Below are 17,308 nucleotides of genomic sequence, written 5' to 3'. Positions count from 1 at the left end.
ATTCAAATGTTGGCTGGGTGGCTGGCTGGTCTACATGATTTTAAGTCCCTCAACTACAAGATTCTATCCAATAAACATTTCAATACACTCTGACCTTATTATCACACTCAGGGGTTTAAACTTTAATATGTAGGCAATGTTGGGCCATCAGATTTTTAAGGAAAGTGCAACATACTCAGATCTGTGTTTGTTGCCCTATTATCCATCTCTGGAACACCTCCCATCCCAACCCCCTGCTGGCATCATGACAAAATTCCAACTACACTTCACAAACATAAACACCACATCCCACCACCACACCACCCAAAACACACAAAGACACAGAAGTAGTCAAAACAAAGGGAATTTTGAAAGACTAAATGCAGCATTTAATCCCATCTTAACTACCTGCAAGCAATGAGGAGCCATAAATACCCTCTAGGAACCCAAAAGCTAATCGCTCTTGTGTGCCTTAATGGAAAGAGGAGGGCACAAAGAGGGAGCATTTCATAAAGATAATCCATTTAATCATCCTGAGTAGTTCTGATCCAAGCTGCTGTCACAGCACTGCTATTGTTGATCACTACAGTCCCATATGCCCAAACCCAGGACAGCCAGAAAGGAAGATGCAAACAAAGCAAGGGTGGGGAGTCCTCTGAGTTCTATTTCAAGAGCAGGAGTTCCCTTTGGAAGATACAGAAGGGGCAAAGGTGAGGGGGGGGGAGGCTTAACCAGAGTGGTACAGCCAGGCCTAGGTTCTTGCTCTGGAGCTGCATGCCACACCTTACTGCAGATGAGAACTAATAATCATTTTGCATTTTCAGAGCACCTAGGGCTTAAGGGAGGCACTAAGAGTACCAGCTTTGCCAGTCACAAAAGGACAAATATTGTATGATTCCATTTACATGAAGTACCTAGAGTAGTCAAATTCACAAGGACAGAAAATAGAATGATGATTGCCAGGAGGGAGAGGAGAGGAAGTGTTTATACAGAGTTTCAGCTGAGGAAGATGAAAAAGTTCTAGACACGGATGGTAGTGATGGTTGCACAACGATGTGAATATATTTAACGCCACAGAACTGTACATTTAAAAATAGTTAAAATAGTAAATTTTATCTTACATGTATTTTTACAAAAAAATAAATTAAAAGCATACCAGCTTTAAAGTTATATTGTCTGCAGTTATCAATTACATGATCCTGAGCAAGTCATGTAACCTCTCTAATCCTGTTTCTTCTTCTGCAAAAGGAATTTAATAATATACCTAATTCATACAGTAGCTCTGAGGACTAAATGAGATACTCCATAGAAAGTCCTTAATCCAGTGACTGGTACATGGAAAGTACTTAATAAATGTTAGCCTACTACTACAATGCACTTTCATAGCCATTTTTTCATAGTCCCCACCCAACCCTGTGATAGTTTACAGATAAGGAAACTGAGGCTCAGAGAGCCACAATGAGTGACTGAGTTCATGATGCCACATCAAATGAAATCCTTTGTCCATGAGAGATGCCCTGTACTCACCACTTGTTAATCCAGTGATCTAAGTAAGGCAAGTGCCCTAACCTTGCTATGTCTTAATTCTCAATTAGAGTTGTAAAAAGGAGATATAAACCAAACTCTGAGAGCTCCCTCACAGAACTTGATGAGAAATGAAATCAGGTAACAGTTATAAAACAAAACTATAAACCATAAATAAAGTACTATAAAATAACAGTGGTGACTTATGAGAACTGGTACTCCTGTGCACAAAACCTGGCCTCCTTTTAATGCTGGGACTAAACAACTTCTTTGTGATTTCAAGTTACTTGGGATTCTTGGTCTTCAGACCTGAATAAGTAGTTTAGTGCCCTTTCAAAAGGTGGCAGAGTACAGTAGAAATAAAAATATTACTGCACTGGAAGTCAGAAGACTGGAATTCCAGTTGTGATTCTGTCACTAAAGCAGTCTGTGAATTTAGACAACTTACTTCCCCCTTCCAAGATTCAGTTAACAGGAAAGAGGGAAAAGGCAGATAAAAAAAGTTAGACCAGATAAGACCCCTTCCAGGTCCTACATACCACTACTTTTAAATCCAGAATCTTGGAAAGGGGAGAGTACAGCAGACCTCCAGACTCCAAAGAACTAAAGCACACATCAGGAGACATGGCAAGAGCTGGCCTAGGAACTCCCCTGCCTGATCTTTAGACACCAGGGATCAAACACACTGGAAAACTAGAACACTTACCAAAGTTAATTTTAGTTCACTTTTACCCCTCTGGGCCTTATCTGAAAATAAGAGAAATAAATCTCTATTTGAAGGCAGGGAGTTGAAGCAATTGACTTGAACCACTTTCTGCTCCCCCTCCCCCAACCAGGAGCTATAAATCTAAACCCTATAGAGAACAAGCAAGGTTTGGTGGGAGGAACAAGCCACAAAAAACAAAAAACGGATGAACCTCACTGCTTTAAATGACTTACACCTTCCCTGAGCCAAAACCCCAGGGAACTTCAGTTGTGCTTGAGATCTGGAGTCCTCTGCATCCATCAGCTTCTAACGGGCAAGGAATCAGGGAGAACGGAGTTAGTTAGGTATCCCAACTAACGATGTGACTCAAAATCGGTTCTGCACTAAGAGATTACACAAGTTCACACTAAGAAATAAATAACAGGTACCAGCACCACGGCTTCACACTTCTGTGGCTCCTACCTGTGATTTAGAACACATTACTTAACCTCTCTGCGCCTTGATTGCTGCTTTTGTAAATGGGGATAACCTCAGAAGGCCGTCGTGAGCATTCTATGAAATAAGGCTTGCGAAGTTCCTGAGTCAAGTCCATTAAATGTTACCTGTTGGTATTAAACACTTCTCGCACACATTAGTTTCCTCCCTGAATCCACAAACACCCTGCGAGGCGACATTCTTTCTCCCTGTTCACTGAAAGGCAAACTGAGGCTCGGCGGCGAAAAGGCTGCGTGAAGCGCGGAACACGGCCCCAGCTCGAGGGCCTGCTGTTGTTCCTCTATGAGCCCAAGGTGTGCAACAAGCCCAGGACCGGGAAAGGGGGGTCGAGGAGGCGCTCAGGCCAGTAGGGAGCGAGGCGGGACCAGTTTTGATCGCCTCCGGGAACCCGCAGACCCAGCCCGAGAGGGAGAGCCGGAAGAAACCCGGGGCCGAGGCCAGAGCCGGGACCCGGCCCGCCCGAGGCCTCCCCAGCGCGGCCTCCGCTCCCCCCTCCTCCCCTCGCCGGGCGGGGCGGGGCGCGAACACAAAAGACTCCAACTTCCGAGCGGGCGCGGGCCCACCCCGCCAACTCCCGGCCCAGGTCCGACCCGCGGGGAGGAGGCGGGCAAGGAACGCCAGGGCTGCCGGGACCCAGGGCGGCAGGCCCGGGTGGAGGGAAGGTGCGGGGGCAGGGTGCCGGGAGTTACTCCGGCTCCCGGGACTCCCCGAACGGCCGAAAAAAAGAGTTTCTAAAAATAGGCAGCGACCGGCGCGAAGAAGTGGGTGACCGAAAAGGAACAAGGAGCACCCCCTCCCCACACCTTTAAGGAGACGCCCGCGGCCCCCACTCACCCGCCCTGAGAGGTCTGCAGGAAGCCGCGCGGCGCGGAAGGAGGCGGTGCCGCCGCACTCGGGGGCGGAAGGGAGGGAGCGAGGGAGGGAGGAAAAAGGCGGCCCCGGCCGCAGCGTGAGGAACTGAATACACGCGCGGGAGTCGCTGCCGCCGCTACCGCCCCCTCAGCTTCTCTCTGCTCTGCCCACCCTGCGCCGAGCTGCTCGCGCACCCCGCCGCACTGACAGCGGCGCGAGCCCCGCAGTCGCCAGTCCTTCCTTTGGCCGGCACCACTGAGGCGTGCCGGGGTGGGGGTGTCCGGAGCGGCTTCCTTCAACTCGGCCCCGCCCGCCACTCCGGCCCTGGCCCCGCCACCCCCTGCCCCCGCCTCTGTCTCCAGAGACGGGCCTGGCGACTCAAGCGCGAGGAGTCCGCAGCCCCGCCGTGACACAGCCCGGCCCCCGAGGCGCAGGGGCTCTTCCTACCCCCTCAACCTAGCTTTGGAAAGGTCCAGAGCTACGGCGGGGAGAAGAGGAAGGAGGGGTCGGGGAGGGGCCTGACAGGGAGGAAGGACTGAGGTGGGACCTTGAGGAGGCGGGGCTAGGGCGGGAAGAGAGACTGGTTTACACTGGAACCGAGCGTAAGGAGGGGTGGGTCTGAGAGAGTGATGATGCAGTGAAGAGAGGCGCGCGAGACAAGTATGGAAGACATTGGCGGCCTCGCAGAGCCGGGCTTGAAAGGAGGGGGTGTGGGCGGGGCTAAAGGGAGGCCTGCCCAGAGGAGGAGTCAAGGGTGGAGGGAGGCCCGGGCGAGGTTGGGGGAGGAGGGGCCCTTAACGGGGCGTGTTGGAGGCGGGGCTGAAGAGAAGCCCCAAACGGAGGAAAGACTGAAGCGGGACAGAAGGAGGCGGGCCCGGAAGCTGAGCCGGGAGGAGGGGGCCCAAAGGTGGCCACTCTGGGGAGGAGCCGGAAGGAGGCGTGACCCAAAGGGCGATGGGGTTCGGGAGGGGGCTGGAGGTGGGCGGGGCCTGGAGATGGGACCCAAACTAGTTGGCGGTGGGCGGTGCCCGAGGGATGCGGAAGAGAAAAAGTGGGACGGAGCGCCAGGGCCTTTCCCTTTGAAGGGAACCTGGTGAGTAGAGAAGGCGAAGATCCACGCTGCCTTTTGGGAGTGGGCGGAGACGCCTCCGTGAGGGCGGGTCAGGGGAGGAGGTGCCACTTTCACCTAAAAGAAAAAGGTTAAATTCAAGCAGCTTTACCCTTTTGGGGTGCGGGAAATGTTTTATAATTTGATCTGGATCTGGATGTTTGTCCTCACTACTGAATAGAGTTCTCCTGTCGAGAACTCTCACCTAAATCAGTGTTCCAGCCTCCACGGAACAGCCGGAGCACACGAGGATGGTAAGCCCTTCAGTCCTCAGCTGTAGACTTCCCTGAACTCTAGGAAGACAAATTCTCCATGCATCGTCCGACCTGTGATTCTGTGATTGTATTTTTCACAGCACTTCCCCCAGAACCTGCCTAAGAGACTGGATTCCTGAGCACGAAGCAGAGTTTGAAAAGAATCCTGCCTGGCTCTGCCAGACCAGCAGTTATAGCTGCACTTGTGTTGTTTGATGACCTGTCGCTGCTTCAAAAGGAAGAAAAATCAAACTAGAGAGATGGTGACAACTGAGACCAAGGCCAGGAACGTTCTTCCCCCACCTGTTCTAACGCCTCAGGTCTCTGCTTAAATATCACCTCCTCAGAAAGGCCTTCCCTGAACACCCAGCTTAAAGATGTTCTCTGGTTTGACCTCTTGTTCATTTCCTTCATGGCATTTCTTAGTCTTGTCATTTACTGATCTGTTTATGTGTTTTTGCCCATGTTCCTCACTAGAAGGTAAGTTTTATGAGACCAGGAATCTTTGACTGTTGTGTACGGCACTGTGTAACCAGACTTAGTGTTCAATAAAAATTTGAGTGGATGAATGAGTCAGTCAACCAATTAATGAATCTGGCCCCGGGCTTCCCTGGTGGCGCAGTGGTTAAGAATCCGCCTGCCAATGCAAGGGACATGGGTTCGAGCCCTGGTCCGGGAAGATCCCACATGCCGCGGAGCAACTAAGCCCGTGTGCCACAACTACTTAGCCCGCGCTCTAGAGCCCATGAGCCATACCTACTGAGCCCACACGCCACAACTATTGAAGCCCGGGCGCCTAGAGCTCGTGCTTCGCAACAAGAGAGGCCACCGCAATGAGAAGCCCGTGCACCGCAACGAAGAGCAGACCCCGCTCACTGCAACTAGAGAAAGCCCGTGGGCCGCAACAAAGACCCAACGCAGCCATAAATAAATAAATAAATAAATCTATTAAAAAAAAAAATGAATCTGGCCCCTCCCAACCTCCTCTGCTCTGTTTCTGGCCACTCCTTGGCTCCTCACGTTCCTCTCTGTGTACCAGCCTTACCATGTTTGCTTGAATACACCACAATCTCTCAGCACCCTCTGACAAGGCACTTGGATTGCTCCTTCCCTTCTGCCTAGATGCCTCCTGTTCATCCTTCAACACTCAGCTCAAGAACCACCTCCTCTGAGAGGCCTTCTCTGACCTCCCGTCAGCCCCCCCCACCCCACCAGGAAAGTTGAAGCACTCATCCCTTCCTGTTCATGGCCTCAGTTATAAAACTTCCCTGTGCAGGTGACATCATCTTCCCTGCTGGCATCCTGCTGACACAGGATTATGTTCATGCCCTATAAGGTCCTGTGTGACCTGCCTCCTACTCTTCTTATCCCCTCTTGTATTGCTCTCACCACCTCTCACTCTACTCCAGCCACATTGGCCTCCCTCCTGTTCTTCTGACATGCCAAGCATACGGCTAACCTTAGGGCCTTTGCATTTGCTCTTGTGTCTGCCTCAAATGCTTTCCTCCCAGGTATTGGCATGGCTCACTCCTCCTTCAGGTCTCTGCTCAAATGTCACTTCCTCAGGCCTCTCTGAGGAAGTGACCCACATTTAAAATAGCAATGCTCCACTCCTCTGCACTTCCTCACACACTTTCTTGTTGAATTTTTCTCCATAGCACTTATCGCCACCTGAAATATTACATGTTTATTGTCTCTCTCCCATCCCTACCTTCCACTACAGTGTGATCACCACAAAGATAGGATTCTGTCTGTTTTGCTCATTCCTCAGTACCCAAAACAGTGGGTCCTCATTTAATATTTGTTGAATGAATGGCTATGAATTCAACAAAGAAATGCTAGGAATACTCTGCATCGTCCAGAAGAATCCCTGAAGATTAGAGTGTAAAGGGAGATGTTTCTGAGGAAATGTGCTGGCAACACTAGCTAACGTGGAGCATTTACTAGTTGCCAGGCAATCTGCTAAGCGCTTTTCAAGCTGATTCCCACAGCAGCCCTATGAGGTAGGTACTATTATAATCCCTATTGTACAGAAGCTCTGGCACGGAGATTAACTTTCCCAAGGTCACACAGTTAATAAGTGGTGGGGTCCAACTTTAGAACCTGCATGCTGAATCACTATACTGTCCTACCTTCTAATTATTAAAGATCTACCACTATTGGTCCAATAAAGGCAAAGAATGAGGATGAGACATCCTTTTGCCTTCTGAGCAGTGTAGTATAGGGTCTGGTGCCTAGAGTTGCGGCAGAATTTTTCCTTAGCCACCATATTAGTCAGGGTTCTCCAAAGAAACAGAACCAATAATATATATTTAGATATATAGAAGAGATTTATTACAGGAATTGGTTAACAGTTGTGTGGGCTTGAGAAGTTCCATGATCTACCGTCTGCAAGCTAGAGAATGAGGAAAGCCGATAGTATAATTCAGTCCAGGTCCAAAAGCCCAAGAACCAGGAGCACTGCTGTCCAATGTCCTGGGCAAGAGAAAGTGGATGTCTCAGCTCAAGCAAAGGAGTGAATTCACCCTTCCGTCTTTTGTTCTATTCAGGCTTCACCAGATTGGATGATGCCCAGCCACATTGCTTTTCTTTACTTAGTCTACCAATTCAGATGCTAATCTCTTCCAGAAACACCCTCAAAGACACACCCAGAAATGTTTTACCAGCTATCTGGGCTAAAGCCCATCAAGTTAACACATAAAATTAACCATCACAGCCACCATGAGGGAAGTCAGCTAGAGAACAAAGCCATCACATAGAGGAGGGTAGGACTGAGAAAATATTGCAGAAAAAATGAGCCAGAGACCTGATAAAGCCATACCTGAAGCTTGACCCACCTCTGGACTTTTCTATGGACCAATACCTCTTTAGAGTTTGAGTATTTTGAGTTGGGATTGTGTGTGTGTGTGTAATTTACAGTAAAAAGAGACCTCCTAACAAAAACAGATGAGTAGGGTTCAACAGGTGGAGGTATTAATGCCTCACATTTTTATGAGGTATTTGTTTACAGAATGCTGAAGGGGATTCCAGACAGAGGGAATAGCAAATATGAAGGCAGGAATGTAAGAGCTAAGTGTTTCTGCAGTGCAAGGTATGAGTTGAGTTGAGAAAGATGAGATATAAAAGGTAGGGTAGAACTAGTATCTGGAGGAACTGGTTTCTCCACTCAACTTCGTAGATGGTGGGAATCATTGAAAGGTTCTGAGCAGAAGTTGCTTTGAAATGATAAAGTGTCAAGGTTGGAAGAACCTTTAAAAGCAATCTGGTTCAACTCTAGGATCTGTTTTTGTCTGCATTTCATGGATGAGGAAATGTAACAGGCCAATATCTCACAAATGGTAGGTGAAGGAGCAAGGATTTGAACCCAGGGCCATCTGAGCCCCAACACATGCTATCAGTGACCTCCTCTGTCCACCACTGGAATTAATTCTGCCTTCTGAGCTCACCCTGAATGGGCAAGTCCTCTTTCAGGGATTTGACAATGATATTTGTAGAGCTACCCAGATGAGGATTAAGAAGATGGATTCAGGGGAGAGAAGAGTAGAGGGACCCAACAGGTGTCTTCACTGGAGGCAAAGAAAAAAGGAGATGAGGAAAGCAGGTGAATGAAGAGGAGGGAGCAGACAACAGAGAGGTGATGGGGAGAATCAGCAGGATCTGAAGAAGGAGCAGATGGAGATGGAGGGATGTAAGAAGGAAGAATTCATTAAGGAAGATACAGGCTTGTCATTAGAACAGGGATTGCAAAATCAGATACCAACAGAGCCAAGTAAGTACCATAAATGAGCAAAGTGGGTCAGGTATAAGACAGTAGGGAGTCATGGGGTCTGCAGCAAGCTGGGAGTTCATGCTCCTTCTAAAGAAGGCACCTACTGCTCATGTGAGAGTATGGGCTCCCAGTGTGGGCAACTGCCAGGTCTGAGAAGAAAAATAAGCTCTAAATTCAAATTCTTATACAAAAATCTTCTTGTTTTTAAATGCTGGAAACTAATTCAAATTTTAAAAAGAAAAAAAACACTGTGCTGGCCAAAAGACACACATCTTAAGGCTGGGTTTGGCCTGTGGGCTGCCAGTTCATGCCTTCTAATCAGTTTGGATCCAAACTCCTGTTCACTGCTTAACAACACTCTGTGCTCTCGAGCAAGTTACTTCACCTTTCAAGTCCCAGGTTCTTTTTTATTTCCCCTGATTTAATTTTTTTTAATTTTATTGAAATATAGTTGATTTACAATGTTGTGTTAATTTCTGCTGTACAGCAAAGTAATTCAGTTATACATATTTATTCTTTTTCATATTCTTTTCCATTATGGTCTGTCACAGAATATTGAATATATTTCCCTGTGCTATACAGTAGGACCTTGTTTATCCATCCTATATATAATAGTTTGCAACTGCTAGTCCCAAACTCCCAATCTTTCCCTCTCCCACTCCTCTCCCCCTTGGCAACCACAAGTCTGTTCTCTATATCTGTGAGTCTGTTTCTGTTTCATAGATATGTTCATTTATGTCATATTTTAGATTCTATATATAAATGATATCATATGGTATTTGTCTTTCTCTTTATGACTTCACTTAGTATGATAATCTCTAGGTCCATCCATGTTGCTGCAAATGGCATTATTTCATTCTTTTTTATGGTTGAGTAACATTCCATTATATGTGTGTGTGTGTGTGTGTGTGTGTGTGTGTGTGTCCCACATCTTCTTTATCCATTCATCTGTCAATGGACATTTAGTTTGTTTCCATGCCTTGGCTATTGTGAATAGTGCTGCTATGAACACAGGGGTGCATGTATCTTTTCAAACTATAGTTTTGTCTGGATATATGCCCTGGAGTGAGATTGCTGGACCATATGGCAACTTTATTTTTAGTTTTTTGAGGAACCTCCATACTGTTTTCCATAGTGGCTGCACCAATAAGTCCCAGGGTCTTATCTTAGCCCACATCATAGGGTTGCTGTAGGATTTTTTAATTTATTTTTTAAATATTTTACTTGTTTATTTATTTATATGGCTGCACCGGGTCTTAGTTGTGGCACGTGGGATCTTCGTTGCGGCGTGCAGGGTCTTTAGCTGCAGCATGCGGGATCTAGTTCCCCGACCAGTGATCAAACCTGGGCGCCCTACATTGGGAGCGTGGAGTCTTAACCACTGGACCACCAGGGAAGTCCTAAGGGCTTTTTATTTATTTGTTTGTTTATTAATTAACAGTAAAGATTTTTTTTAATTTATTTTATTTATTTTTGGCTGTGTTGGGTCTTTGTTGCTGCGTGTGGGCTTTCTCTAGTTGTGGCAGGAGGGGGCTACTCTTCATTGCAGTGTGCGGGCTTCTCATTGCAGTGGCTTCTCTTGTAGCAGAGCACGGGCTTTAGGCACGTGGGCTTCAGTAGTTGCGGCTTGTAGGCTCAGTAGTTGTGGTGCACGGGCTTAGTTGCTCTGCAGCATGTGGGATATTCCCAGACCAGGGCTCAAACCCATGTCCCCTGTATTGGCAGGCAGATTCTTAACCACTGCACCACCAGGGAAGCCCCAGGACTTTTTAAAATAAGACAAATGTATGTAGAGCACTTAGCATTCAGTGCCTGACATAGAGCAAAACACTCAGAATGGTTTTATCATCAGTGTGAAAGTTATTCTTTCTCCTATAACCCATAAACTCATGAACTATTAGAAAAGAAAATGTCCCCAAAGACATCTCATCCAGGGGTTTTAAACCTGTTAAGCTACAGAGACCTCTTTTAAGGCAGACCTTTCACAGAAAGGCAATGTATAATCGGATGGGGGAGAGGAGTGGCTTTGTTTGAAGTGAGGGAGGGGAACCCAGAGTCCTGCCTACTAGGCTTCCCCACGCCAGCCACAAACCACCCTCAAACAGTGGTCCCTCCACAGGGTGTTGCAGAGCACGGCTTTGAGAATCACCATTCTATTCCAGGTGATAAGGAAACAGATAGGAAACTGAGGCTCAGAAAGGTACAGAGATTTGCCTAAGGTTCAGTGACAGGGAGGGATTCCTGCTTCCCAAGCTAATGCACTTCCCAACTGGAATGACACACCCTCCTTCCTGTCCACCTGCTTGAGAATAAACCCTCTTTTGGCCCCTCCCTGACTGGGGTGAGGAGTAGCCCCACTAGCATTGCCCCAGAGCCCCAGGGTATAGCCAGGGTTCTCAGTTGCAAAGTGAAAAAGAAAAAAAAAAAAAAAACCCTAAAAAGCTCAGGCTAACAGAAACAGAAAAGGAATTTATTAAAAGGGTATTGGGGAGCTCCCAGAACTGATGGGAAGGCTGGACAACCAGGCTCAGAGAATTGAAATGACAGGATCAGGGACTTGGATGTTGCTAGGACTCTTTTTCCTCAGTCCTTGTCTTTCATTCTCTGTGTGTGAGCTTTTCCCCTCAAGGCTGGACACGTGGCTGCAGCAACTCTCAGCACTCAACAACTCTCAGCTGCTCCACTAGTGAGACGGAGGCTTTCTGCTTCTAGTCTTGACAGAACTTTAAGCCTTCCTTAAGGGAAAGACTTAGATTGGTCCAACAGGAGTAGGTGCTCATCCCTAGACCAGTTATCCATGGGTGCAGGACCAGGTACTGTGACCGGCCCACCTTGAGCCGGGTGCCTACTCTTTAACCAATTATTGTGAATAGAGAGGTTGGGTGAATAAGTAGATGGCAGTGCCTATTGGAACCATATGGCCAGAGAAGGGGAAGGAGAATTTCTCTCCTCCAAGAAGCCTATCTTATCTCCCTTGCCACACACATTTGCAATTAGCTAAGTATAAATGAAATGCTTCACTCTCCAAGATTTGTTGCCCTTGGTTTATAACTATTAAAGCATGCATCCAGCTCAGCTAGAATATGGAAGCCTGTCTTGTCCACTTTTGTAGCCTTCCAGCACAGTCAAACAAGAAGCTCCCATGAGTGCTCTCAGGTTAGACTGGATTGAGCTGGCCTTTGGAGACATTTAGTCCAACTTGCCCATTTTACAGATAGAGAAGTAGGCCTAGAGAGGGGAACTCACACATCACATACGCTGAAAGCAGGAGAGTTGCAGAACTAGGGCTAGAGCCTTCTCCACTTCTACTCCAGGGCAGGTTCAATTCTGTGTTTAACAATTGGATGCACCTGTTGGCAAGTCTTAGGAGCCTGGAGCTCCCAAGTGTTCGGTCATTGGTGACATCAGAGCCAGAAATCAAATGATCTGGCCTTAGTTCCAACCCCAAACCTGTCTCTTACTGGACAAGCTCCTGAAGCTAAGCCCCAAATTGCACCTCTGTAAAGTGGGCATAAGTTATGTTTACCTTGACAGTTGCTGGGAAGACTAGAAATAATGTGTATAGTATCCCCTGACACATAGAAGTTCCTCAAGAAATGGTAATGTCTTCTAATGATTGTTATTGATGATAAAGAAGATGAAAAACAAGAGCCCTGACTTCTCAAAGGGAAGAGAATCATTCCTGAGGTTGGTCTCTTGCAAAACATGAATCCATATCTTCTCTATCCCAAACAAATTCCCTTTGGCAGGGAACAAAGGAAATCCCTTTGTTAAGAAGGAAGGAAAGAAGAGAAGGAAGAAGAGTTGGCAGACTGTGATTGTCTCTGCCTCTCTATGAACCTTGCTCTGCTTCCCCTACCCCAAACTGCTCCACCCCACTGCCATGCTGAATTCAGGTCACACTCACACTAGTGTGAGACCACCAGCTTTGTGGCAGAATTAGGGGATCCCCATGATAGTAGATAGCAAGCTTGGAGCACCTGCTCCTGGCATTCTAGGTTATGGGGGAAGCTCTCATATGTCAATGCAAGGCTGTGTGTGTCACATTTCTCACCGGCTCAGCCCTCAGAGCATTGTCTCTCCTCTCTACCTGACTACTAGGTCTCCAAATTAGTTTTTTTTTAATCAAATGACAGGCTGGCATCTTTAAAGTATGGCCTTCATTAAGTAGGGAGAAAATCATTCCACACCTTCCCTCCCAATGCATCCCTCACCAGGGCCTTCCAGTCTCCTAACAAGAGGGGACACCTCCCCCCACTTCCCAGTGAACCTCGCTCCACCCCCCACCCCCACACATTGCATCCATAAGAAGCAACACCAAGATCAGATGCTGCAGCATTAATTGAAATTGACATTAAGGGCTCGCTTGCTCAAGCAGAAGCACATTAGAAGAAATATAAACAAGGAAAGCTTTGTGTCTGTGGCACCTGTTCTAATGAGAAAAACCATCTCTAGAGCATCTTATTCAAAAAGGATTGAGTGCCCAGGAAATAACAGATATGCAAGGGCTTCCACCCCCAATATTCAGAAGAATCACATACAATTCCTGAGATTTTTCAATCTATCTTGCTTCTGTCCTGGCCTCCCAGATGCATTTCTGCAATTGTCCAGCACATTCCCCTTTATGTTCTCCATCTGCTTCTCCAAATCCACTTCTCCATATTTTAACAGTTCTCAGTCAGATGTTTTTTTTGCTGTTGTACCTCAAGAGTTCTTGACCATGTGGCCCAAAAACTTAGCTTTGGATCCAATCAGGAGACCCTAAGACTAAAAGAGTCCTAGCTGGAATAGAGAGGAAGATGCACAATTATGCAGGTTTCTGCATAAAGAACATAAAATTGTTCTTCAAATTGTGTTCTAAGTGATACATCATGTTTTTAAAGAGTGTTAATGGGTGGTTGTCGGTTACAGGTACTGTTTTTGCCTGCACAGTATCATGTCCCTGTCTTATTGACAGCAGTTCCCGACTTTCCTATGAACCTCCACTCCCATTCTTGGTCCAGCCCATAAAGAGTGTGGATGCCAAAGTTAGACTGCCTGAGTTTGAATCCTATCTCTGCCTTTTACTAGCTGTGTGACCAGGGCAAGTTCCTTAACCTCTCTATGCCTCATATAAGTAATATGGGGAATTGTCAAAGTTAGTAGAAGGAAAGAAATCATAAAGATCAGAGCAAAAATAAATGAAATAGAAACAAAGAAAACAATAGCAAAGAGCAATAAAACTAAAAGCTGGTTCTTTGAGAAGATAAACAAAATTGATAAACCTTTAGCCAGACTCATCAAGAAAAAGAGGGAGAGGACTCAAATCAATAAAATTAGAAATGAAAAAGGAGAAGTTACAACAGACACTGCAGAAACACAAAGCATCCTAAGAGACTACTACAAGCAAGTCTATGCTAATAAAATGGACAACCTGGAAGAAATGAACAAATTCTTAGAAAGGTATAACCTTCTAAGACTGAACCAGGAAGAAATAGAAAATATGAACAGACCAATCACAAGTAATGAAATTGAAACTGTGATTAAAAATCTTCCAACAAACAAAAGTCCAGGACCAGATGGCTTCACAGGTGAATTCTATCAAACATTTAGAGAAGAGCTAACACCCATCCTTCTCAAACTCTTCCAAAAAATTGCAGAAGAAGAGACACTCCCAAACTCATTCTATGAGGCCATCATCACCCCGAAACCAAAACCAGACAAAGATACTACAAAAAAAGAAAATTACAGACCAATATCATTGATGAATATAGATGCAAAAATCCTCAACAAAATACTAGCAAACAGAATCCAACAACACATTAAAAGGATCATACACCATGATCAAGTGGGATTTATCCCAGGGATGCAAGGATTCTTCAGTATATGCAAGTCAACCAATGTGATATACCATATTAACAAATTGAAGAATAAAAACCATATGATCATCTCAACAGATGCAGAAAAAGCTTTTGACAAAATTCAACACCCATTTATGATAAAAACTCTCCAGAAAGTGGGCATAGAGGGAACCTACCTCAACATAATAAAGGCCATATATGACAAACCCACAGCAAACATCATTCTCAATGGTGAAACACTGAAAGCATTTCCTCTAAGGTCAGGAACAAGACAAGGATGTCCACCTCACCACTATTATTCAACATAGTTTTGGAAGTCCTAGCATCGGCAATCAGAGAAGAAAAAGAAACAAAAGGAATACAAATTGGAAAAGAAGAAGTAAAACTGTCACTGTTTGCAGATGACATGATACTATACATAGAGAATCCTAAAGATGCCACCAGAAAACTACTAGAGCTAATCAATGAATTTGGTAAAGTTGCAGGATACAAAATTAATGCACAGAAATCTCTTGCATTCCTATACACTAACAACGAAAGATCAGAAAGAGAAATTAAGGAAACAATCCCATTCACCACTGCAACAAAAAGAATAAAACACCTAGGAATAAATCTCCCTAAGGAGGTAAAAGACCTGTACTCAGAAAACTATAAGGCACTGATGAAAGAAGTTAAAGATGACACAAACAGATGGAGAGATATACTATGTTCTTGGATTGGAAGAATCAATATTGTGAAAATGACTATACTACCCAAAGCAATCTACAGATTCAATTCAATCCCTATCAAATTACCAGTGGCATTTTTAACAGAACTAGAACAAAAAACCTTAAAATTTGTATGGAGACACAAAAGACCCCAAATAGCCGAAGCAGGCTTCAGGGGAAAAAAACAGAGCTGGAGGAATCAGACTCCCTGACTTCAGACTATACTACAAAGCTACAGTAATCAAGACAATAATGGTACTGGCACAAAAACAGAAATATAGATCAATGGAACAGGATAGAAAGCCCAGAGATAAACCCACACACCTATGGTCAACTAATCTATGACAAAGGAGGCAAGGATATACAATGGAGAAAAGACAGTCTCTTCAATAAGTGGTGCTGGGAAAACTGGACAGCTACATGCAAAAGAATGAAATTGGAACACTCCCTAACACCATACACAAAAATAAAATCAAAATGGATTAGAGACATAATGTAAGACCGGACACTATAAAACTCTTGGAGGAAAATATAGGAAGAACACTCTTTGACATAAATCACAGCAAGATCTTTTTTGATCCACCTCCTAGAGTAATGGAAATAAAAACAAAAATAAACAAATGGGACCTAATGAAACTTAAAAGCTTTTGCAAAGCAAAGGAAACTACAAACAAAACAAAAAGAAAACCCTCAGAATGGGAGAAAATATTTGCAAATGAATCAACAGACAAAGGATTAATCTCCAAAATATATAAACAGCTCATGCAGCTCAATATTTAAAAAAAACAAACAACCCAATCCAAAAATGAGCAGAAGACCTAAATAGACATTTCTCCAAAGAAGACATACAGATGGCCAAGAAGCACATGAAAAGCTGCTTAACATCACTAATTATTAGAGACATGCAAATCAAAACTACAATGAGGTGTCACCTCCCACCAGTTAGAATGGCCATCATCAGAAAAATCTACAAACAACAAACGCTGGAGAGGGTGTGGAGAAAAAAGAACCCTCTTGCCCTGTTGGTGGGAATGTAAATTGATACAGCCACTATGGAGAACACTATGGAGGTTCCTTAGACAACTAAAAATAGAATTACCATGTGACCCAGCAATCCCACTATTGGGCATATACCCAGAGAAAACCATAATTCAAAAGGACACATGCACCCCAATGTTCATTGCAGCACTATTTACCATAGCCAGGTCATGGAAGCAACCTAAATGCCCATCAACAGACGAATTGATAAAGAAGATGTGGTGCATATATACAATGGAATATTACTCAGCCAAAAAAAGGAATGGAATTGGGTCATCTGTAGAGACATGGATGGATCTAGAGGCTGTCTAGAGTGAAGTAAGTCAGAAAGAGAAAAACAAATATCATATATTAACGCATATATGTGAAACCTAGAAAAATGGTACAGATAAACTGGTTTGCAGGGCAGAAATAGAGACACAGATGTAGAGAACAAATGTATGGACACCAAGAGGGGAAAGCGGTGTGGGGTGGGATTGGTGCTGTGATGAATTGGGAGATTGGGATTGACATATATACACTAATATGTATAAAATAGATAACTAATAAGAACCTGCTGTATAAAAAAATAAAATAAAACTAAAAAAAAATGGATTATGGGGAATTGTGGGGAGGATTATATGAGTTAATTCACATAAGGTGTGGCTGGTGCATAGCAAACACTCACTAAATCTCAACTGTTATCACTAGTCCTGTTTAGTTCAGAATGGGCTGACCCCATTGCCCCTAGCTCTGGTGATAGCACTTGACTCAGTCCTGGCCAATCAGGACATTCCCCCCACCTCACTATGGAAGGCAGCCAATCAATCATTTGGACTGGGGGACTTGCCTGGTGGCACAGTTGTTAAGACTCTGCACTCCCAATGCAGGGGGCCCAGGTTCAATCCCTGGTCAGGGAACTAGATCCCACACGCATGCCTCAACTAAGAGTTCACATGCCACAACTAAGGAGCCCATGTGCCTCAACTAAGGAGCCCGCCTGCTGCAACTAAGACCCAGTGCAACCAAATAAATTAAAATAAATAAAAGAGCTAGA

The 17,308-nt window shown here is 45.1% G+C and overlaps 2 protein-coding genes across 13 annotated transcripts in view; one reads left to right on the top strand and one right to left on the bottom strand.

Annotated features, from left to right (window-relative positions):
• The window catches only part of RALY (RALY heterogeneous nuclear ribonucleoprotein), a 79,541-nt gene extending 75,701 nt beyond the window's left edge, over nucleotides 1–3,840 (bottom strand). For 3 of the 12 annotated variants that reach the window (XM_067707859.1, XM_067707860.1, XM_067707862.1), the window contains exon 1: nucleotides 3,539–3,840. The gene's annotated coding sequence lies outside the window, so the exon portion shown is untranslated. Of the gene's footprint in view, nucleotides 1–2,442; nucleotides 2,516–2,671; nucleotides 3,157–3,538 lie in introns of those variants that run through there. The other 9 variants (XM_067707858.1, XM_067707856.1, XM_067707855.1 and 6 more) reach the window with 8 other exon arrangements.
• Nucleotides 2,987–3,966, top strand: LOC137208055 (octapeptide-repeat protein T2-like). The gene is made up of 3 exons (XM_067708505.1): nucleotides 2,987–3,366; nucleotides 3,515–3,653; nucleotides 3,919–3,966. The coding sequence occupies exons 1-3, from the start codon at nucleotides 2,987–2,989 to the stop codon at nucleotides 3,964–3,966; spliced, it is 567 nt and encodes a 188-aa protein (XP_067564606.1).
• The last annotated feature ends 13,342 nt before the right edge of the window (nucleotides 3,967–17,308 follow it).

The sequence above is a fragment of the Pseudorca crassidens genome, chromosome 15 (assembly GCF_039906515.1).
Source record: "Pseudorca crassidens isolate mPseCra1 chromosome 15, mPseCra1.hap1, whole genome shotgun sequence".
In the NCBI taxonomy this organism is placed as follows: Eukaryota; Metazoa; Chordata; class Mammalia; order Artiodactyla; family Delphinidae; genus Pseudorca; species Pseudorca crassidens.
This window is presented reverse-complemented; position numbering and strand designations above follow the sequence as displayed.